Source organism: Lampetra planeri, chromosome 36 (assembly GCF_965212315.1).
Source record: "Lampetra planeri chromosome 36, kcLamPlan1.2.h2, whole genome shotgun sequence".
Taxonomy (NCBI): domain Eukaryota; kingdom Metazoa; phylum Chordata; class Hyperoartia; order Petromyzontiformes; family Petromyzontidae; genus Lampetra; species Lampetra planeri.
Window position 1 is genome coordinate 5,204,440 of NC_136142.1, and position 24,891 is coordinate 5,229,330.

Genomic DNA, 24,891 nt, shown 5'->3' on the forward strand with positions numbered 1-24,891 from the left:
AAGCCTAATGAAAGGTTCCATAAGTGCTTTCATTATTGCTCAAGTTCTTATTTTTTTGTATTTAGGGCACTGCATTGTATATGATCTGTGTCCTCATCGTTTAGCAGATTTGGTTGTAGAAACACAATAGATATATTTAATTGGAAATAATTGTAGATTGAAATTGATCATGTTATAGTATTTGCATCATCATAATTACATGATGTGTACTCTTTGGTTATTTCGGTAAAGTCACGTAGGTATAAAATAAAATAAATCACGACGTTTCGGGCGCAAAACACAAGCTTTCCCACCTGATGACGGACGCTTGTATTGCGCCCGAAACGCCGTGATTTATTTGGTTTTATTTCTACCTACGTGACTACCGAAAGAACCAAAGAGTATGGATTCCTGCAGTCATAAAAGCTTCAAATCTTTTTGATGTGTATTTAACCATATCGTGTTTTAACAGTGCCTTATATATATCTCATGATGATTGTTTATCGAGGTATTCCTTTATATTTTCATATTGATGGAGATAGCAATAATATGGTAGCTAATTGTTACTTAAAATCAAGTACTGTTTTGTCATTTAAATTTGGCAGGTTGTGGGACCTCGAGAGAGATGAGAACTACGTGTTGGCACTTGATGAGGCAGTGGGATTTGAGCCAGGGGAAACAATCAACTGTGTATCTTACTGTCCTTCGAAAGGTAATGCTGCATATATGTGCATATCTGGAAATGTATATTTGTGGTTAAATGTGCATATATGAATCACGTATACACAGGATATAGTGCCTAATAAAAGCCTCGTTAAAGAATATAAGAAATAGCCAATGATAAAAATGCTTGGGAAGTGGCCAGGTGGCTCGAAGGTTAGACCACAGAGATGGGACAGATAAACAAAAAAAATGTATTTTAACAGGTAAGGCACGCTGAGCTATATACGTCTCTGTCAGAAGCAACCTGTTCACAAATGATATCTCAACGAAGTGTTATATCACGTGGAAATTTATAGTAGCCAAATACTCCAAACGCATGTTTCTAATTGTGGAGGGAAAACACCGGAGTGCCTGGATAAAAATCCACGCGACCACAGGGAGAACATGCAAACTCGATACAGGTCGTCGAGGTTGGGATTGAACCCATGACCTTCTCGCCACCGTGGCATACTAAGCTATTTGTGATTATTCCAAGTTCTCAAATGTAGTAAGTTTGTGGTAGTAACAGAAAAAGCCATGAGCTACGTTTTTCACATTTTTACTTAATTACGGCTCTTAAGAATGAACAAATATCTGTTTTGTAATGCAGTAAAGTATGTTTGGCTGTAACAGCGTAGGGAGTCCTCTATCAAATTGCACCCTCGAACGTGTTGAGAAAAATGTCACTTCAATGGATGTCAAGTAGTTCTGTGAAAATCCCATTCCATGCAGCATTCTCTAACACACTGGGTTGCACTGTTCTGCACGCCCTCCAAATGGATACTTCATCTCATGAAATTACGTCGATAATGATATTGGAATAAAATTGGAAAAAAATACAAAAACAATTTTAATAACCCGAGGTCGGGACTAAATCTGGAGTGGGTTCTCAGGCATGAGGATGGGGGATGTTTACAAAAAATCCATATGAATAGGCTCAGTTGGTACCATATTTTGTGAAGGTGTATTTACTTTCTAATTTAATGCCTTTGTACTTGTAGAAGAAGCTTTTGAGTATCTAAAGCTGTGTATTATATAGCATGCATATTGTGAGTTTCTCATTTTGTTGTAAAGCTTCTTTTTAACTGCGCTCAATTTAACGTCAGGCATGCTTGCTGGTGGAACAAACAAAGGCCGAATATCTATGTGGAAGAAAATACAACCGGGATCCCGTTTTTCAGAAAATGTTGAGAGTTCAGACAAATGGAAACTGCAAACCCCTACAGAACTGACAGGAAACCTCATCCAGATTAAGGTAATATAGGGTCCGGGCATATTAAGTAAATCAACTTTATAATATTATGTGAGATGAAACATAGAACCAAGTAAGTTTGCCTTCATAATTAAATTCAAGTTACTTTTGGCTTTGAAAAAAATGCTCAAATATTTTATGTGAATCTAAAATTAGGCTTGTTTTTTAAATCCGCAGAAACGTGTATGATAATTTTTATTTGGTGCATTTTATCAGGGTGCCTCTTATCAAGTATGTGGAAGGAGGAGCAGGACATATATAAATCAAGGAAAGCTCATCAGACCATACATATTTTATATGTGTTTACCTTAATTCTGGCTTGCATGGTTGAGACATACTTTGTGGTAATTCGTTTTAGTGATGCCCCTAATTCTTAATGTTCACCTCTGTCCACATAGCAGTATAAATGAGTACATCAGAGACAATCAGTAGGTTGTGTATGGTGGGATAAAGTGTGGGTATCCCACCTCTCCCAAGATATCTGGTCAGCATGGAAAAATAGGCCAAATACCCTCTAGATGGGCTTTTGAGAGCTTCCTCTAGTGGAGGCCAGCAGTGGCATGAACAAGTCATTTCAGGGCTGCACCTTTACCTTATTTACCAATGTATGTACGTACGTATGTATGTTGAACTTCTTTCGCACTGTACGTAGCCAACTGTGCTAATCGGTGGTGCATCCATCGTATGCGTGTCACCCTTTGTGCCTTCACAGTGGGGCTCAAGAAAAAACCTGTTGGCTGTGAATGCTGTGCAGTATGTGGCTATCCTCAGTGAACAAGTTATGTCCTCACACTTCAACCAACAAGTAGCAGCTGTGCAGGTGGCCCCGACCCACCTCTCCATCTACTTCTACTTGTCGTCAACCCCGCATAGCCTGAAGACCGACTTTCACATCCGGGGCATTTACGTCACACAGGTGACTTCATATCCAAAGCCGAGTCCAGTCAGACGCATGATCAAACTGTTCTCGAAATCACACAACTTAACCGCCTGCAACTGCTTTGTCCACATCTGAGCAAGCGGTTGTGCAACAAATACATATCTGGCGTGGATAAAGTGTGTCTTGTCACTCCCTTTACAGCATAGCCCCCTCCATTTTCCTTTTTAGCTCCACCCCCCCAATGCAAGTCAGGATTGATTCGGGGGGTAACACAGTTGAATAAAGTAATGGAGACAACGTTGAGTGAAGGAGATACAAAATGGAGAGAAAAAAAGCAAGAGAGATGGGGCTATAGAGAGATAGGGCCTACACGAAGCAACACGCAGCTACAAAATGTGGCCTCCTCATGTCCACGTGCATGCACTGCTAGACACGTGCTTTAGGTGGCGCTATAATGTTTAGCAAAATCATTCATATTTTAGACTTTGACAATGTTAAGCAATGACTTAAATCTTCGTGACTGCAGGAATTCATAATCTGCAAGATTTCATATTCTTGGACCCAAGAATATAATGTTAAGCAATTAACACCCCTACTTTTTGGGTCTTTCGGTAAAGTCACGTAGATAGGAAAATAAATAAAAATCACGACGTTTGGATCGCAACACGAGCAATCGTCTTCAGGTGAAAAAATACAGCAGGCGGACTGCTGAGGCAGGAAGAAATATAGCCAGAGAGCTACTGCAGCCAAAGGTTATGAAGGTTTGAGATGGGTACAACCCAAGGGTAAGTGGGTGGGGCTAGAGATGGAATTTGCAAGTAAATGTAAGATCGCATAGCTAGGTATACCTCGGCCATTGTATTGCTAGAGATTAGCAATCTGTGGGGTTACCTTACAGATTGACATGCTAATCTCTAGCAATACAATAGTCGAGGTATATTTTATTATCGTGACTGCAGGAATATGAATTCCTGCAGTCACGAAAGCTTTAAGTCAAGAATGAACACCCCTGTTTGAAGCTTACGTGGTTTACATGAGCAAGGTCGAAATTCTGAAAATATTTTAACCTATGAGGAGTTTTAAGCCACTCGACAATTTCCAATGACCCAATATGTAACGGGAGTGCCAGAATCTCGTTTAAAAATTCTACAACGGAAAATCATATGGCTTCTGCTGTTGGGGAGAGGTGCATACCGGGATGGAGTGAGCCATTGCATTTCAATGAGCTACCCACGATATCGTATAGACAGGGGTGAGGGTCAGGTGAATGGTGAATGCCTGAAGAGGTCAGGTGAATATCATGTAAAGTTTCGATTTAAAGCTTTCGTGACTGCAGGGATTCATCTTGGTTCTTTCGGTAAAGTCACGTAGAAGGGAAATAATAAAATAATAAAAATAAATCAATAAAATAATTCTCACGACGTTTCGGCCACAACGCAAGCAGCCGTCCTCAAGTGAAGAACAGGTCTGTCGGGAAGACAGCATCTGAATGAAACACCACCATGCTTGGAGTGTATATTTAAGCTGGGGGACGGCTGCTTGCGTTGTGGCCGGAACGTCGTGAGAATTATTTTATTATGTTTAATTTTTATTATTTTATTATTTCCCTTCTACGTGACTTTACCGAAAGAACCAAGAAGATCATGTAAAGTGTCAACTCATCCCAAGGACGGGCTGCCTTCTAGTGTTTTATAAAACCTGAAAAATATTAAAATAGAATCATTCATAGTCAAAGGTAATTGTCATGTTTGACCAGCACCGTTGGGTTCTCACAATGTCGTACTCGTTGACCCCAAAGGGTTGAGTAAGTCCCGACCAGGATTTTAACTTGTCTACTTTATGTTCCCAGGATCTGATAACTGTTTGGAATGGAAGTCAGATAACTATTTATCAACTTTCTGGAGCAATCCTTCAGAATACTGGTAAGTAAAGTTACCGTAGAGAACTGCATACATCACATACCACTTGGTGTTCAGTACGTAAAATAATTTACTGATGGGGACTACATACAGCTTAATGTTTAAAAAAAAGTAATGATGAACGGTGTAATGTCATCAATGTTCTTAATCCTAGAAACTACAAAAGAGAACTTTTCCAATAAACCATAACGTGTTAAATTAGACTGCGCGTACAAGTCTAAATTAATATTAATAACGGATGATACCTCATGAATGCCCTGTACGTTTATCATCGTATTTACATCGTAATGTTGTGTTATACTTTTAAAGCTCTTTAAATTTGAACATTTTAATTGATTTCAATGGTTTTTAAAGATGTGTTGTCTCACCACAGGATCATTCTTCTCCGAGTCGTCAGTAGTTGCTGTGGTTGAACAAAACGTTTATACGCTGGAACCAAACAGGGTACAGGTTCGAACATTACAGGTAAGCAAGCTAAATTCTGCTGGGTGATGGTCATCATCACCATTCATGATCTGCTGGATGAAGGCCTCCTTAATATCTCCTTCTCTCAAAGTTTTGTGGTGCAAAAATCCATGTAGCTCCTGCACATGAGCTGATTTTATGGCTGAATCGCCACAATTATTCCATCTGGTTCAGGGGCTTTCCCTCTTTTCCTACTCTAAAGTACAGTGTTTACTTCATTAAGTGTGACATCTAGAATTTCCTACTCTTCATCTGAAAATCGTTTTTATTCTTAAGATATATGCACAATGAAATCACGAGGATAGTAATAGACAGTTTTCTGAAAGTAGGGGAAAAAATATCTAAATTCACGATGAAAATGTCAAACCGAACTTATATTAGTATAACTGTTATTTTATTAATAAAATAATGAGAAAATAAATCAGAAGACAACAACTCATAAATATTATGTTTTATATTTGTAAAGCACATTCATCAAGGATCTCAAATCGCTATTGCGGATAAATATGTAACCATAAAACATAACAGAATTTTTACAAATTTCATACAGATCTCTATAAAGTATAATATATCCCAGCTGAATGAAAGGCTGTGTATATTGTGGAATAATTGTTTATATCCTTCCCACTAATTCCTATTGTCCCTGAAGAATATAAAGATGAAAGCTCGACTAGTATCATGGGTGTGGTTTAGGATGCCACTCAGAATTAAAGCTTGTTATTTTCTTGGATATGCCTCCCTGTTTTATGCGTTAGCTTAAAGACAATTACTCAAAATTGACTGGTTACACAAAGGGCTTGTATCATGAATTCTAGTCAATACATATAATCTAGGCATGAATGCAGAGAGGAGGGGATCTTGAGCAACCTGTAAATATTAACAGATGAAAATACATTTTCTGAATTTGACTTTTACACCAAAAGTAATACATTGAGAGGGTGCATTTTCAGTGGCACCCTAGTGTAGATGCATGAACTAGTCCTAATTTTTGCCAGTTATTGTACACATTGTTCTCATTATATTCTTACCTCCAATTAATGAAAAATATATAAATTCTAGAAGTTGTGAGGATGTCAGATGCGCTTAACATAAATGATTATCATTATGATGAAAATATTGTTACCACAGTAGGCTTTCCAAAATATCCATCAATATGAATGTTTCAGATGCCAAAATTTAATATGTTCACATTGGTTGACTTTATGATTTTTGTTCTTCCAGGGTACGGTCAAGCAACTGCTGCAGTTTAGCGAAGTGGAGGGAAACCCTGTATTTTTAGACATATGTGGCAGCTTCCTGGCAGTTGGAACAGACACTGCACACATTAAAGTGTACGACCTTTCTCGAAGGTACTGTGCTCACCACACATTTTAAAGGTTTCTTAACTGACCTCTCTATTTTATTTTGAACATTAGGGTCAGTATAAAAAGTAATGCAGGCTGCTGTATTACAAATGATTTGTCTAACAAACCTACAATTTAAGAACTCCACACGATGTTGTCTACATTTACAGCAATCGCTGATTGCCTGTGCTGTGGTAACTTATGAATGGCACACACAATTGCCCTTGACTGACGTGAGTTTTAGGTCACAAACCCGAGTGTGCCAGTGTTTCTTCAGAACAAAAAACATTAGATAATTGTCAGACTTATATCTGCAATGCAGGATTTCTGAGCAAGAAAATACGATCCAAATTCATACAGTAAACTAGGTACAACATTCCCACAAGAACTTGGATTGTACTGCAAAATAACACAAAAGTCACGGATATACGCTACTCTTTTAGCCAATACGCCCCCATCCTCTGGAACTCCCTCCAAAGACAACTCCATCTGGTACCCTCTCTGACTCCCAGTCTCCCTCCAAAACATTGCTATTCAACCGTGTTCTTCATACTCCATAATTGTTTCCTTTATCTCCTTCCCTTGCTCTGTCTCTCCCGTTACCTCCTGCTCCTCCAGTGTTATTATGTGCTCCTATACGTTTGTTACATTATGGGCACATTACGAATGTAAGTTGGCTGGTTAAAGCATTTTCTGAAAGATCGTTTTGCAGCACTCTATATTGACTGATCCAGTTGAGCTGCGGAAACACAATGAATCATGAACACCCCCATGGAAATCTCAGCAACAATAAGCATAGCCTTGCACTGGGTCTAATCTGAACAACCAATTTAGATATAGATGACAGTTTATTTCATCATTCACTTCATGGTAATTTTAATTCTGACTAATGAGTTACGTAAGTCAAAAAATAAAATTTTTCACACAGAAGGATTTAAGCAGTGCAATCTCCTGCATTATTTGTCTTCACTTGAGCTGTGCATTTTTTTGGGAAAATTTCTGAATGCGTGACTAACATATGACTAATTACCACCTCTTTAGTAATATCACATATACTATGAAGGTCCCCATTCAGTAACGTTTACACTTAGTACATGATTGTATCAGTCGCAACACAAGATAATCACATAGATGAGGAACAAAATGGATAAGAGCAGACAATACGCTTCCTTCTTATACCAGTCTTTCCACCAAGAAAATATAAGTACAGTAAAACCTTGGATTGCGAGTAACTTGGTCTGCGAGTGTTTTGCAAGACGAGCAAATTTTTTAAATAAATATTAATTTGATAAACGAGCGAGGTCTTGCAATACGAGTAGTACGTGTATACGCTTTGTCTGCCGAGCGTCACGTGATCACAACTGATATACGAGTGCTTTGGATTACAAACACGTTTCCGGAACGAATTCTGCTCACAATCCAAGGTATTACTGTAATGTTATATAAAACATCAGTTTCACAGATTTCTGGGAGTATATCGTTTCAGCAGCATTGATTCAAAATAAGCAACCAATATTTTGCTTCGAACTAGGACTGTCACATCTTAAAGAAAGTGACCTTGCCTATAACATCTGGCAGTTCACCAGCGTTGATTCAAGCAAACCTGACTCTTGATGAGACACTGTGTGTCAGACAGGTCCCAAGTTCGCTTGTATTAAATCTATGCTGCTGAAATGATGCACACCCAGAAAGGCCGTGTTGCTGATGGTTGCGTAAAAAAATACTTTTATTTGACGTGGAGAGAAAGATGTATAAAGGAAGACGTATCGTCGGATTATCTATTTTGTCAGTATTTCCTCCACAAGGATGCTAATGATTATGTTGTGCTATGTGTATGGGGCTTGTGCTTAATGACCCCCTGTGGAGTTGTCACTAACACCTCTCCCACGTGTTTCATTCACAATGATGAATGCAACTTACAGTTTTTTCCACCAATGATCAATTTTGACAAATGATCATTGGCGTGTGCAGTGTGCGTCAGACATGGTGCACCTAAAATATGCATTCCTTAATAAAAGAGAATAGCCGTGTTTACAAGACATGTGGTGTAGCTTACGTTAATTATGTATAACCTTTTCAACTCCTCCTTTCATGATTGTATAACATCAATAGCCAGAATTCAAGTGAGCATTGCTTTTTAACTGACTCTCATCCTTCTATAAACCTATCTTTAAATACCTGTGTGTGTGTATTATGAATTCAAAATTCTGTTAAGTAGATTTTTACATACTATACCAATGGCTGAGCCGAAGCTTTTATTCACATATGTTGCACCCATAAGGCATTTTGTTATTGATACAAGCAGAGGCTACCAATACAATTATTTTACGTTACAGAGATTGTCGACTAGCTATTGGTGCAATGAAATAGCGACTAATGATTTCCATAGCACACAATTATTTTAGCAATACACTTGAATTACATTTTCATTTTGCAGACAAAAGCCCAAATGTAGTATTTTTGTAATTTACCTTTACACGACAATTACTGTGTAAAGCATCTTGAGGTTGGATCATATTTAGACGATTTAGTGGGTGACATTTTCTTCGTCTCTAACTTCCACATTACAGCTGAGGGTGCACCTCAATAATTCCCTGTAGAAACGACAAGGCAGATGCCCTCTAGCGAACTGGCTCACAGATGTCCAGCAGCTTTGAGTATGAAAACATTATTTATACATGACTATTCCATGGCAATAAGTTCAGGAGCTAAACGCCAATGTCGACGTCTGATAGCTTGAGAGGGCTTTGGGAGAGAATTTGTGTGGGTTTACTATTCCTCCAAATGAAGACAACTTTCTGGTCCATAGTTTTGGTTCCGTCGCCATAATCGCACTGCGGCTTATTCATGACTGCGGTTTATGTTTAGCCGCCAAGAATATTGAATGACATTGTGATGTGTGAGGCAAATAATGTGAGAGTACACATTTAATATAAAATTGTTGTGGCCCTTTGGTTTATTTCTTATAATTTATTTCCAAAACATTGAAGTAAAATAGGCTTAATTCTCACACTCATCAGCTTTCATCCGTGTGAGGGTTATTACTCTAGGACAGTCAAAGAAAGTAAATGCAGAAAATATGGATGGCCTCTAATTATGGTGACTGCCAGAAAATAATGAAAAAGACATCAAGGAGTGCCTTCTCATCACTTTAACCCAGGAGTTGGTTAAATGCCAAATATAACCTGCTCGACTTGGGAATTCACTCCCATTGTCTCTTTTCTGATGTCCCTATAACCATACTCAATTTAAGAGACAAGATAGTTCATAGCAGCTCTCCAATCATTCATACTATTATTTGCTGGCCACGTTGCACGATCGACCTTCAATCCCATGCTCAGCAGTAACTGCTTAATTGTCCCCTGGTGAATAGTGACCTTTACCACTCAAAAACCTTATAACCACTTGATAATGAAAGCACCTACTTGTGGAGGTCATTAAAGTTGAATTTTATCAGCCACGAATAAAAACCTGGTTGATCTTTATAATGCAAAGGGAGAAATTAAATATTCATAAAAACTGTCAGAAATTTAATCCAGTGCTAATGAAAGGAAAAACGACGTAAGAAATTCTTCTCTTTCAACTTGTATGCAAATTGGTAAAACCAAAAAAAATCTGTATTTCATAAATAACGTTTTATATTATTGAAAAGCTCAACATATTTGGCAATAACACTGGCCTAAAAGGAAAATCTGTAAATATGATATATTTCATGCAGTGGTCCTTCTAAACACCAGAAAAATGTTATGATGTATTTTTTTCCTTTCAGAGCAGTGTTATTAACGAATACTATGTTATGTTGTTTGGGCTTATACACCATTTGCAATGCAGTATCACTAAACAAAGATACGTTATTGAAAATGTACATACATCGCTTCAATTCACGAATATTGTTATGACAGTAGGAACTCCTGTTGCGATGGCGACAATTACAATGCTCGCCTTTGTAATTTCATTGAGTCTGTTTAATGCTTTTGCAATTAAACTATTTCATTTCTGTGTGGTTCTTTTAAAGGGAGGCTAAGCAGCAGTGTGGAGCTAAAAACCTGGCAGATGTGATTCCTGGTCTCACAACCGTCACATCAGTGAAGGTTAATTACACAGGGAGTCATGTCAGCATCATGGTCAACAAGGTAAGCCCAGTTCATTGCACAGAAAAATTACATATGAGAGCATTTAACCACTCCGTACTTATATCAGTAGTCCTGCAAAAAAAATATAATGATTGTCGTACAATTTCTAATATGGCCAGTTGACTGGCAGAGGACACAACTCGCAATCGGTAAGCTGATGGCTCCTTGAGTTAATCCAAAGTGGGATTTGAGACAACCCATCTTTCCTTTGTCACCATGCTGCCTCATGGTGACTAATGCGGAAGAGTACAGCCCAGTACTTTTGTGTGCATTGAGACATTTTCAGTGCTATTAATAGGGTACGCTGATTCATTCCAGAAGAATGTGAAACGTCCACCTCGAGTTCAGGATTGTTAACAGAGATGTGTGCCATGTTTTCAATTAATCGTGGTAGCACTGACTGTGGAGTATAACGGTATTAAATCATGTCATACATGCTGTACACATACAATTCTGTATTATATAAGCGTTTAAAATGACTGAATTTAATCACAAAACAATGCAGGCTTAACATTGTATTTATTTTAAACTCCAGTGTATTATTTTTTCTTTTTAAATGCCAGTTTGAAAGCTCTATTCGTGCAACTGCCTTTGAACTTGATAGGAATATACTAATTCTAGATTTGAAGTTTTCGTGACTGCAAGGATCCATACTCTTTGGTTCTTTTGGTAAAGTCACGTAGGTGAAGATAAAAATAACTAAATTAAATCACGACGTTTCGGAGGCAACACAAGCTTCCCACTACAGTAATTCTGGTATTTGTTGCTGTGGTTGTCCCACCTGATGACGAAAGCTTGTGTTGCCTCCGAAACGTCGTGATTTAATTTAGTTATTTTTTTTTATTTTCACCTACATGACTTTACCGAAAGAACCAAAGAATAAGGAATATACTACATTTATAGATTATAATTGCTGACATTTAAAATGCCTCCACCAGGCTGATGGCTCGTTGGATCCACGGATTTACTTTTACGACGTGGAGATGGACACTTTGCACCACTATGACTTGAGTAATGGTCGGTCTGACACGGAGAATGATGAAATACTTCAGGATGAAGAAGGGAGCCTTAACAGGTAACCTATGGCACCTTTGTGATTAAATATCATATAGATACATTACAATACAGTACTCTATTATTTACTATTACATTTGTACTGCACAACAATATGGCATCAAGGATCTAATCTTACCACGTCACAAAGACTATTTGTTAAAAAAAAGATTGACAATTACAAACTAAGTTTTCACATGCTGCCCATTATATCATGACAACTCTTTAGGTGAGCATTGGTTCTTCATCATAACTATCTTCATATTTTATGGGTTTTTTTGCTTTGGTGCTCCGTCTAGCAAGTGCAGACCGGCCGAGACATTTACCAGACTCAACTTTCATAACTTTCATCTTCTCATGAAAGTATGTTTCATGGTAATGTTGCAGAAGACACGTGTCGTTGCCTAGTCGCCCAAAGTCCAGATGTCTTCACAGCCAATGAAGTCACCACACCATGCCATTAGCTTCTTTCTCTTCGATGCTGCAGTTGTGTTCTCAACATCCTACCTCTAAGGGTCATCTAGTTATCGGTCTTAACCTTACTATCATCTAGTTATGGCTTCTGACCTCTCGACCACTCCAAAGCACATGTTCGCCACGCTTTTAAATCTCCTGTCCTAATTACATCTTCAATGCTTTATTGCTTTGTCTTAAGATAAGATAAGAAAGTGCTTGCTCTAACCCTTTGTGCAATTCCTAGCATTAAAATGCCCCAATACTCAAAACGCCATGAGATTATTTTTTTAAGTTTGTTAAAATACAGCTTTCTGACCCTGCATCAGTGAGTTACCTGTCTTAACAATAAAGGTGAGCTCTTTTCTCTATGAAAGTTGTTTATTTTTTCCATCAGATACCACTCTGTTAACAGGATATGTTCAATGACCTCTTAACCTCTTGTACTATTCACATTACCGCTTAAAAGTACTCCCTCCACATTATTTCAAGCTGATACCTGCAATAAAGGTATAGAAGGCCCATTCTCAAATTCAGATTTGTTTTGGAAAATTCGCTTTAAAACCTCAGTATGTAACCTCAGTATGTACAATGCTAGGATTACCCCGTTAAACACTAGCTATTAATATTCAGACTAATTACTTCACCCATAAGTCATTCATTTCTACCAACAGGAATGTGTTACATTTTTCAAATTAGTTTAACACGTAGGCTTTCGCGACCAATATTATTCATAATCAACGTTTTTGGGTTTAGATCGCGTTATTTATAAATGTGTCGTAACCCTCCACCACCCGACACGGCCAATCAGTAAAAAAGTGTCACGTTGACAAAAGACAAATAGTTCACTGCTTTAGCCCACCGGTGTGTTGAAGCGTGAAACCACAAATTAGTTTGGTCAAATTTCTGCACACATTGCCGAGTAAGTACTTCTGTGTGTCCCGGTGCAGAAAGCGTTGTGAAGAGAAGTACATACTTGGGCGCTACCCAGTCAACCAGTACTGGGATCAGATGGAACCAAGGTTATTTGTGTGTGAGGCTGCATTGCCTGCTGCAGCTTCTGGCCCAAATAATAAAGATGCCAATCTGGAACCATTGGTGAGTAGTAAAGCTTTTTAGTGCTGTATACGAATTGAAACAATGGTCACGATTATTACTATTTTCTCTTTCAGATGTGTTATAGAATGTAGATGTATGGCTAGTTCTGCAGATACATCTGGAGATGGTTTTTGAACCCATAATTTTAAGTAATATCCATTCTCCAAAGAAAGTATAATGTTGATTGCTTACCATTATATTCAACTAGCATTAGTGGTGACTTTGGCACTGTTTTAGCCACTGCAGTCATATACACAGGAAGGCTTTTGTGTAAATAGGGAGCTCATGTCATATTTTTGGTTTTCGAGTTTGAAAATGGAATTACAAGCAAACGTGTTTCAATACACAAGAGGTTGTACGGTAATGAAAACAAAAGCTTTAAGTAAATCAGTAGTGGTGTGATGAATATTTGTAATGAAACCATCAGTCAAGAGGAGTTTCTAGCGAGAGTTCACAACCAACCACCATTAGAAAACGTTGTCCACTCCCAAGGTCAGATCACACCACCTCAAATAAAGCTTACAGTTTTCAATGATTTATGGTGTTTAGCATATATCCCTGTACCTTTTTCGTTGAGTTTTTAGCAGAATGACAAACACCTTGCGAATGAATCAATAGTAGTATGATTTAGTAGTACCTTCATTATGACTGGTTGTAATATATTAAAATTATTTTGGATGTTTGTATCATTAATGGTTTTGAAATTACCAAGTTCACCAGCCCTTCTCGCTGGTCATGTGTGTGTGTGTTTTCATTTGTGCTTGTGAATGTGAGCAGCCAGAGGTAGTGGTAGTGACTCTGTTTTGTAGTCAGGAGCACGGCATTCTCCTGCAAGACAGCTTTGCACGTGCTGAAGCTCACGAAGCTCTACTAGGTATGCAGGTGCCTTACTACTACTTCACTCGTAAGGTGAGATTCGTATTCACAAACATTTTTGGAATGTATAAACGCTAAATCATACTTTATATAAGTGAATATTTTGCTTAAAGGCATTGTTAATCGGGAATGTGGTGAGATATTTTATTTGTGCAAGAGCAAAGGTACACAAACCTCTGCTAATGCAGTCCTTTTATTGTTTCAATGTTAGGTTTACATTATTTCATTTTGTAAAGGTCAACATGAGCAGGTTTCTATATTGCTCAAAATATTCATTAGCTTAATTGTGGCTAATGTCTCCTTAATATTATATGATTTTCTACGTAGAAAAAATAAGCATATTTTAAGCAAGCCTGATTCAGCATACAAAACCTTCAATGTCGAACACGTCCAGATAGTACTGAATTAATGCTGCTGAAAATATTAACTACCAGAAGGCTGTGGGATTGAAGGGGAAACTACTTTTTTATGTGGATGAACAGCTATATGGAGGACACATTGTCCACTTATTTATTTGGTTTCTATAATTGTTTTACAAAAACAATAAGGTTTAACAGGTTAAGACACACACAAATAATAAGCAAAATTACCGATATGATACTCCATTACAAAAACCTACATTTTATGATCCAAAGTACAATCAATGTCTATCTGTCATCCATAAATCCAGAAAACTGTAGGAGTCAAGAGATCTGTGGAGATTCACAGATTAAATTTCGATTTAAATCTTTCGTGACTGCAGGGATTCATCTTCTTGGTTCTTTCGGTAAAGTCACGTAGAAGGGAAGTAATAAAATAATAAAAATAAAACATAATAAAATAATTCAGACTCTGTCTACTTGACAGACCTGTTCTCCACCTGAAGACGGCTGCTTGCGTTGTGGCCGAAACGTCGTGAGAATTATTTTATTATGTTTTATTTGTATTATTTTATTACTTCCCTTCTACGTGACTTTACCGAAAGAACCAAGAAGATTCACAGATTAGCATTGATGCATTGTAAAGTTTGTTATGACTGAAATCACAACCACAGTAATGCTGTGAGTCAAGATCTTGTCCTGCCTAGTTATGTCTGAAGTGTCGCAGTTAATATACCTATAGGCACGTGGGTGTTCGGACTCTATATAATGCGATACAATTTGGATTTATGAACTGTTTGGTTGCATAACATAGTAGAGGTCTGATTCGGACCCGGCAGGAGCTCTCAGTCAATATCTGATGAATTTACAAACCGATTTTCTTCCATTGTCTCTTCAGTCTGCGATATACATTTTTTTTGTTTACAGTGAGCAATTTATATTCCAGGGAACCGATGAGGTTTGAGAATAATGATAAATCCTCGGAGAGGCAAGGTGATTCAGCATGTGAGACAGGGTGGTATTCTAATGCTCAAGAAAGGTTTTTTTTGTCCTGTGAAACAAGGATTTAATAGACAATGTGCAGAAACAGAGATATGAAATATGTTATGTGGCTGGTTAGCGAGAAGGAGAATTTGTACATGGAGAGAGGTTGGTTGGACATTAAAGGAACTGCATGAAGTTGGAGGGAGAAGGCAGATTAAGCTATTTGACCAATTCCATGATTTAGTGTACTGCTTGTGGGCGGTTACCTGGAAAAGCCCTCTCACATGCGAGAGGATAACACTCCACGCAATTGATTTCAAGAAATCATATGTTGTACAGCCAAATCTAGCCGACCTTGTAGCCCTGTGGCTTTTGAGAGTAGCGCAAATATCAGTAATCACAAACCATTGCCTCCAAAGTTCTAAATTGCAGGCGTCCACTACTTCACCCATTGACCTCTAAAATGACCCCCTCACTCTGTCCGGTTCTTTGTGATCAAGGATGAAATGTAAACTCCATTATAAAATGTTAAACCAATTACTGTAAAATATCAAATAAAAAAAGTTTATAGCAATCTTGAGCTTATGTACCCTCTCACGGTTAATGAATATCAAGTAATTAATAATTCATTATTCTAGCAGTCATTTCTGAAAAAAATGTTAGTGGGCAACATGATCGCACAAAACCTTTCGAATAGAATTGCTTTAAAATTTCAGTGTGACCTTTTCGGTAGTCTTGTGAATCAGGTTTTTTTGTAATTTTTGTTTTATTTCAAACAGAAACGGGGAAAAGTTACAAGGTTTTTTTAGACTCAGTAACTTTTAAAAAATCCAAGTACATACTTGCATGGCTATAGTGTATTGCGAACAGTGTCATAATTAATGTGAGTTACTTACTCAGTTGTTAATTGCACTATGCTGTGAGCCCAGCAATCTAAGTTTGACTCCTGGCCAGAATCAGAATATTTATTTAGACTGCTCATCAGGAATCTGATGAGCTATGAAGCTCTTTTTCACAGATGTCCAGTTGGACATGGCCATGGCTAACGTGAGTGGTGAGTGATAACTGAGCCAGTCCTTCTTCCCTTCATCATCCTGCTCTGACCAGTATGGTGAATACTCTTCAAATCTAGATTCAGTATGGTGAAGTTTGGTTATTCTATCCCCATGCCTTACAACACAGTATGGGGGAGGCCTATATCCAGCAGTGGATTGACAAAGAGCTGTACATTATTATACTTACAATCAGCTTTAATATAGATTGGCTTTGTGGACACATTGAAAGATGTGAATTCTATACGAGTGTTTTGATTAATTATGGAGGCGTTCATAAACTAACATTAACTCTTTGCCTCACTCTCTCTTTGCCTCTGCAAAGGTAAGTTTGCATATGCAGATTTATAACTCAGAAAAGAAGGGGACATGCCAACATCTGTAGCGTTAGCTGTATGCTTTTACCTTTTATATATGTAATATTTTGCTCTCGCTCTTTCTTACAATATCTTTATAACACTTTGACCCTGCAGGATTAAATTTATTATGAAAATGTACCAACGCTACATTTATATTTATTAATTTTTTGACACAGTGCCATGTAAAATGAATGTAACATTAAGTTTTGATGTGGTGGTTCAAGGGTCTTGCGGCCAGGCCTTGTGACACAAGTGCAAATGTCACTGACCGATGGCCCACATGCATCATTAGTCACATAGCAATTCTTCCTCCCTCTTCTTACCCCTTCCATGAACGTGACTTAATAACATCAAACGACCACCTTAGCTTACATGACAAGAGCTCTCTGGGGAAATAAACAATTGAGCGCCATCAGCACTGAGCAATAACATGCTGTAGTATATTTTCTCATAACATATTTCGCAAATAGGTGATTTGATTGCATTTTAACTGTTGAGACCACACTGGCATTTACTCACTGTGCCTGTATATTCGTATCAAGGAGCATAAACCATCACGCAAACTCTGGTCATCCTCGCAGCGACGTTTGGCTAACCATCAAAGACGGTCACTGTATCGCGTGCTTTCAGATGTGCTTCTGTGGCCATCTAGAATGCTCTTCCTTCCGATATTAGGATGCCACTGGAGCTATGCACTTTAAAATCTAGATTGAAAACTAATTTCTTTAGAACTGCTATATTTTTGTTGGGTTTGTTGTGTTTCCCCCGCACCTCCAATTAGCACGAGTGGTTACGTACGGTGCGAAAGAAGTTCAACATCGCTATCCACTGTTTAATTTCTCCTCTTACCCTTTCAGTCAATAATCATTTTCCCTTACTTATTTCCTTTAACCATTTCCATGCCTCTAGAGTGTCATTATTTTATTTAACCTTTTCTGTCCTTTTTCATTTGTATGTTCAGTTACTCTTTCGGAGAGGTTTTCTCTTCAAGCCTCTTGTAAGTACTGGTAGTGTTTTGTTTCTGATTTGTTTAAACTTGTTTTTTTATGATATTGTGCACACCTGTGTCACGCACAGACTCATTGTCATGCAAAGTGTTGCCTTAGAGGAGCTATGGCCGACATAGTCTGTATTATAGCATGAGTATCCGGCAGGGAATTTGTACAGGACATTTGGAACATGATGTTTAGTAATAGTGAGTAATTCTCCAAACCCAACATGGTGCGAGTGGCTATTTTGTTGTATTATTAACGTCCACACAGATGAACAAACATACAAGTGAGATCATAAAAACAATGTTTAAAAAAAAATCATTGAATAAAATCAGAGCCCCGAATCATTACAATGTATCGAATCAGTCAGGGTTGTTGCGTTGTTCCATGCCTGCAAACGTAAAAATAGCAAATGAGAAATTGAGAAAATTGGTGCAATATCCCTGTTGCATTGGTTATTGCCGTGAATGGTTACAAAATGTTTGCTTTACTTCTAGGCTGGTAAATCTGAAGATGATGTTGAGGAGGCAGAAGGCAGCCAAGCACCTTCTAATCTGCCCAGAATGGTTGCCTGCAGGCCGATGCGTGACTTTGTGGGGCTGGAAGAATGCGATAAACAAACGCGTGAAGCCATGCTCAACTTCAGCTACTACCTCACCACAGGGAACATGGACGAGGCCTTCAAATCCATCAAACTTATCAAAAGGTATCACGCAATATATAATGAATTAACTATGTCAGCACTCTACACTTGCGGGCATTTACGCAAGGCTGTGTTCATGACCCTTACGCAATAGAGATTATGTTACTGCTCTCTGAAAAGGGTACATTAGGAGAGTGGATGTTTTTTTTCCAATAAGATTGCAACATGAGACTTCCTACCATTTGTAAGTTTTCAAGGCATTCTCCAATTCACTTTTTATTCTCTTTTGCAGAACTCATCCAACGTAATTTCATACACCATTTCCACATGATGTGCTTTAACTCATCAGTTTCATATGCTTCAATGAAACATAGAATAACAATGTTGCAGAGTATTTTAGTGAAAGTCTCGTTTCTGCTATGAAAAGAGGGAAGGCAAAGTGAGAACATTTGATCATCTTGTTAATTAAAAAAATCCCTCATCTACAATACGGTATTGTATGACAACATACAACTAGTAAAACGGTTACTCTATTCATTATAGAAAAACGAATAACAGATTCAAATTGTATTTTTGTTACACTGTAAATCGATCGTGCTTAAGCCAGATGGTGGTCTATATGAGCACACCTTGGGGGTTGGGTGTTAACTGTAAATCAGTTGTGGGATCTGGCAGATGGAAAGAAGTGGTGGTGTGATGTGGTAGCATTGGCCAAGATGAGTTCTTGATCTAGACACCTTATACTGGTAGGAACCTCCTGGTTACACCAGCCCACAGAGGAGTATTGTGTCCGTCGTGCAGGGAGGGGCTGGGTGGGGAGGGAGGGGCTGGGTGGGGAGGGGCTGGGTGGGGAGGGTGCGGCTGGGTGGGGAGGGGCTGGGTGGGGAGGGTGTGGAGGGGCTGGGTGGGGGGTGGGGCTGGGTGAGGAGGGGCTGGTCACCCCGTGGTGCCCTTATAAAACTCAAAGTTTAACCTACTCACGCCGGCTTGTGCCCGCCCTCACAGTCGGGCATATTTGCGGAATACACCACGCCGCCGTTGACCCTGGCCATTGACCGAGCAACCCAACGTTCCTACCAGCTCCCTCCGCAGGAATGTGTTCTGTGATTGGCTTCGATGCAAATTATCGCATATTGTGTGCACTGCGCGTGACTCGTGATGCACTGCACACAATATTTCACTGCACACAATATTATGGGAAAGTGCTTATGCAAAATACTTTTTTAGAAATCTTGGCTTTAACAATAATTTCAAGGGTTGCTTTATAGCTCTTAATGCAGTTAATCTGCAGGTTTTACATTTTATGTTGGAATATAAAACCCTAACATAAGTAATCTTTAAAAAGTGATCGTTTATGGGATATATTTAATGACCAATTCACCATCATAAAAAAATTTGAAAAAATTGCTCTTTTAATTAATTATTGGGAAGTTTTTTTTATATATAGTTCATATTTCATCTCGCCAATGGATTGCCACAGATAAGATGAACCAGATCACTGTAGATGAGAAAATGTCTGGGGCAATTTATCTTGTCTGAGATCCTTGGGCTGCTTTGTCTTGTCAATGACATTATAGACGCAATAAATGTGCCAGTTGTGAATATGATGTCTGAAGGTTAAGTCCGTCGTTTTCCAATTTTCAGATAACAGCAGCTGCCAGTGAAGGATCTTATGATATTTGTGGATAATATATCCACATAGTTTCAGAAATAAATGTTTTACTGTTTTTATTAAATTTAAAAAATAGCAGTTTTTGGAGAGTTTTAGTAAGCTAGTAATAAAGGCTTGTAAATACCAACATTGTGCATTGACTCTTTTAATATATCTTTTTTAATCACACAACCTTTTGATAATAACTGTACCTTGTTTTTCCAATCGTTCATTTCTCATAGAAAGTATATATTTTTGATGAAGTGTGATATGTCAACATTTTCATTTCTCAATGTTAAAATATTAGCGTTTTCATTTTATTAAAAGCTGTCACCTAAAAAACTAACATCTCTTATCTATAGACATGTACAAAGGCTATGCATGCGTCCCTTGCTTTCTGATACAAATTTGAAGTTTAATTAATGAGGAAAAGGACTTCAAAGTTAAGGTTAAGCAACGTTAATGGTGTCAGTGTGACATTGCCCCCGTACATTTTAACACATTGTCAAATCAGTGCCATCACTAGTGTGTGCTTTATTGGCGTAATTAATCACTTTCAGGTCTTTCTCATGAACAAAGTATAACATTTGTGTCGGACATCAGACGATTCCACACCATAGCCACGTATCCACAGGAATAGAGTTTTGCTTTTCGAGTTGTATCTTTGGTTCATAATTTTGTTTCGTCGGGGTATTTTTATAGTTCTACATGTTTAAACTTAATTTTACTTATGACATGTTATTGGTGTCTAGTACAGTACCAAGTGAAGCACATTTAGTTATTGGAAATCTCATGAACAGTATTTCCCAGGAATAGCGTTGTTCAAACATAGTACATAACTTTGGGTGGCTCAGTTAATTCACCTTATGCCACTTGTTTTGCTCATTATTTGCCAGAATATAGTAATAGGTTTTTACCCTTTCAACTGGTACAACAACTGATATCTTTATACAAGGGATCATGTTTGCAATAACCACAACACAAGCAGTCAAAATGCAAACAAAAATCATTTTTGACTGCTTGTGTTGTGGTTATTGCAAACATAATCCCTTGTATAAAGGTATCATATTTTGTACCAGTTGAAAGGGTAAAAACCTATTACTATATTTTGCCACTGGTAAAGGAGATGTCTCATAGTATTTGCCAGAAGTTTACCTTTTTGCTGCATGTAAAAATGAACAATTGTTTATATACCTATTTTTTATTTGCCATAAGTCAAAATAACGCGGTGAACATTTAGATAGTTTTCGCCTGAAGAGTACAATTAAAATGTTACACTTATTCCATTCATTGATTGAATTCAGGATCTCAGAGGAGCTCTTAGTGCCCAACACAATGTTTTTGTTTTTTTATTCACTGGTCACCTCTTTTTTTTCCCCACTTGCTTAATGTCAGTAGGACAGAATGTGCTCTAGACATTGTTTTGAAAATATATATTTTTAAGTAATATCTGGAATATGAAACAAGCACAGCATGAATTATTCGATCACACTTTTAGGACACGATCCAATTCACATGCCGTATTTTAAGCAGCTAGTTTTTATCTGCACTGTACCGTGGTTAGTGGTGAACTACTTTCCATTCATGCATTTTTTAATGCCCTTGTCCTCTTGGCACTGTCTTCTGAAAATGAGGGCACGTAGAAAAATATAATTAAAAGGCAAAATATATGGCAATGCAAAATGACTGAAAAATTTCACTGTGCGATGATAATGTCCATGCTGTGACAAGGTTCCGCTGATGCATTTCTGTATTTTCTTAGTGAGGTGGTCTGGGAAAACATGGCACGTATGTGCGTCAAGACACAAAGGCTTGACGTTGCCCGCGTGTGTTTGGGCAATATGGGGCATGCCAGGGGCGCAAAAGCCTTGCGCGAAGCGCAAAAAGAGCCTGAACTGGAGGCACAAGTAGCTATGCTGGCCCTCCAACTTGGCCTAAAGGTAAATCATCATAATTTTTATTTAAAGCTTTCGTGACTGCAGGGATTCATATTCTTGGTTCTTTCGGTAAAGTCACGTAGGAGGGAAATAATAAAATAATAAAAATATCAAACGATTAAATTCTCACGACGTTTCGACTGCAACACAAGCAATCATCATCAGGTGTGACATCCAGGACTGCAGAGGATTTTATTGTTTTTTTTTCCTTCTACGTGACTTTACCGAAAGAACCAAGAACATCATTATCATGACAACAGCCGTGCTATCTGCTGGATGAAGGCCTTCCACATTGTTTCTATCCCTCATGATCCTACCACAGTCCATCTGGCGCTTGCGTATGAGCTGATCTCTAGGCTATATCTCCACAGTGGTCATCCTCTCGGGCATGGTTCACCTTCGGCTGACATTCGATCAGTAGTCTCCTCTATCCACCATCATTCCTTTTGTGCAAAATGTCCTTCCCAAGCCACTTGCAGTCCTGAACAATACATCTGATGTCTCTAATTTGCACTTGCACTCTGATTCATGTGTTCCTCTTCCTACATTTCAGTGCAATTATTTGCATACACCTCTCCAGAGCCTCAAGAATGATAACCAAAAAAGTACTTTAAAAGTCAATATTTGGCGCAAAAAGCCATGAAAGTAGCAAAAAGCTAACTGATCATTGTTTTAAAATATAAATGTTGCCATTGCAGGATGAAGCTGAACAACTGTATAAAAGCTGCAAGCGATATGACCTCCTCAACCAGTTCTACCAGGCAACAGGGCAATGGCAGAAAGCGGTGGAGACAGCAGAGACAAATGACCGAGTCCACCTTCGTACCACCTACTTCAACAAGGCAAAATATCTCGAGGAAACAGGGGACTTTGATGCGGCCATCACATAGTAAGTAGTCACTGTTGTGTTATACTGGTAGGAGCCACCTGGTTCCACCAGCCCACAGGGGATTATTGTGTCCAATCTTAATTTTAGAACTTTCGTGACTGCAGGAATTATTATTTGGTTCTTTCGGTTAAGTCACGTCTAAAGATAAAATAATAAAATAAATTAAATAATAGAATACGACGTTTCGATTGCAACACAAGCAATCATCATCAGGTATAATGAAATAGCGACATAAAATCTAACCAGAAAACTATAGACAGACATATTAGCAGACAGATATCACCAAGATACATAGCGGGAGCAACACAGGTAACAGAGAGGGGTGATCGTCTCTGTGGGGTGGCCTTAAATAGACAGGGGGGGGGCGGAGGCAGAGAGAAGGAAGGGGGGTTAGAGAAAAATTTTTGCATATCAATGAGTGGTCAACAGACGTGGTGCTGCACGGCAAGTAAGCCTGAAAATCAGGAGGACACACTAAAATTAAATAACCTAGTAAAATATCGAAATGTAATGTAAGACCCTCTGTGTTGTATTACATTACATTTCGATATTTTACTAGGTTATTTAATTTTAGTGTGTCCTCCTGATTTTCAGGCTTACTTGCCGTGCAGCACCACGTCTGTTGACCACTCATTGATATGCAAAAAATTTTCTCTAAACCCCCTTCCTTCTCTCTGCCTCCGCCCCCCCTCCCCTGTCTATTTAAGGCCACCCCACAGAGACGATCACCCCTCTCTGTTACCTGTGTTGCTCCCGCTATGTATCTTGGTGATATCTGTCTGCTAATATGTCTGTCTATAGTTTTCTGGTTAGATTTTATGTCGCTATTTCATTATACCTGATGATGATTGCTTGTGTTGCAATCGAAACGTCGTATTCTATTATTTAATTTAATTTATTATTTTATCTTTAGACGTGACTTAACCGAAAGAACCAAATAATGATTATTGTGTCCGTCTATCGTGCATCCAAAAATGGGAGGGGTGGAGAGGGGAGGGTGGGGAGGGGCTGGGTGGGGAGGGGTTGGGTGGGGAGGGGATGGTGGGGAGGGGCTGGGTAGGGAGGGTAGGGCTGAGTGGGGGGTGGGAGGGGTGGGGCTGGTCACCCCGTGGTGCCCTTATAAAACTCAACGTTTAACCTACTCACGCCGGCTTGTGCCCGCCCTCACTGTCGGCCATATTTGCGGAATACACCACGCCGCCGTTGACCCTGTCCATTGACCGAGCAACCCAACGTTCCTACCAGCTCCCTCCGCAGGAATGTGTTTTCTTTTTAAGTTTCTGAAGTACATTCAATGCCGTAAATCACTGCCCTCAGCATTTTATAGTCAAATAAAGTAGGTCTTGATTTTTTATATATCCCAGTTTCATTTGTTCAGTTTTCAGTGAGTAATTGTTTATTTGTTTTATTCGCACAACTGATATGTTCAACTATATGACATTGTAATGCGTATCAAGGTCCTACTCTAAGATTTTATTTTATATGCTTCTCATATGTTGCTTATGCATACCATTTTAATTATCTCACAAATGGCAAATACATACTGGTGTTTAAAAGGATTCCTTAAGTGGAGCCTTATGTTTGTGGAATACTTTCATGATACAAATTGATGTCTGAATAATAATTAAATTTGACATGGTACTTCTTAATTAATAATGTATTGCATTTAAAAATGTTTTAACACCAACATAATTCTGTTTTGACAAATAATATTATATATGATTGAATGTATATTTTGTACTGGTTTAGGAAATGTTGTTTTGACCCAAATTGTTACAAGCAAATATCACGCATAAGAACATATACAAAGTCTTTTTTAAAGATGACGTGATGTGTTGCTCTATATGCTATATTTTCAATTATTTTAATGTT

The 24,891-nt window shown here is 38.3% G+C and overlaps 1 protein-coding gene across 2 annotated transcripts in view; it reads left to right on the plus strand.

The window, feature by feature from the left end:
• Positions 1–24,891, plus strand: part of IFT140 (intraflagellar transport 140) — a 50,853-nt gene that overhangs the window by 10,099 nt on the left and 15,863 nt on the right. For both annotated transcript variants that reach the window (XM_078611393.1, XM_078611394.1), the window contains exons 8-20: positions 585–691; positions 1,788–1,936; positions 2,646–2,849; positions 4,663–4,735; positions 5,106–5,197; positions 6,419–6,546; positions 10,556–10,673; positions 11,612–11,748; positions 13,130–13,277; positions 14,055–14,186; positions 18,397–18,605; positions 21,956–22,133; positions 22,829–23,019. In XM_078611393.1, coding sequence (XP_078467519.1) covers positions 585–691; positions 1,788–1,936; positions 2,646–2,849; positions 4,663–4,735; positions 5,106–5,197; positions 6,419–6,546; positions 10,556–10,673; positions 11,612–11,748; positions 13,130–13,277; positions 14,055–14,186; positions 18,397–18,605; positions 21,956–22,133; positions 22,829–23,019 — 1,866 coding nt within the window. The remainder of the gene's footprint in view (positions 1–584; positions 692–1,787; positions 1,937–2,645; positions 2,850–4,662; positions 4,736–5,105; positions 5,198–6,418; positions 6,547–10,555; positions 10,674–11,611; positions 11,749–13,129; positions 13,278–14,054; positions 14,187–18,396; positions 18,606–21,955; positions 22,134–22,828; positions 23,020–24,891) is intronic.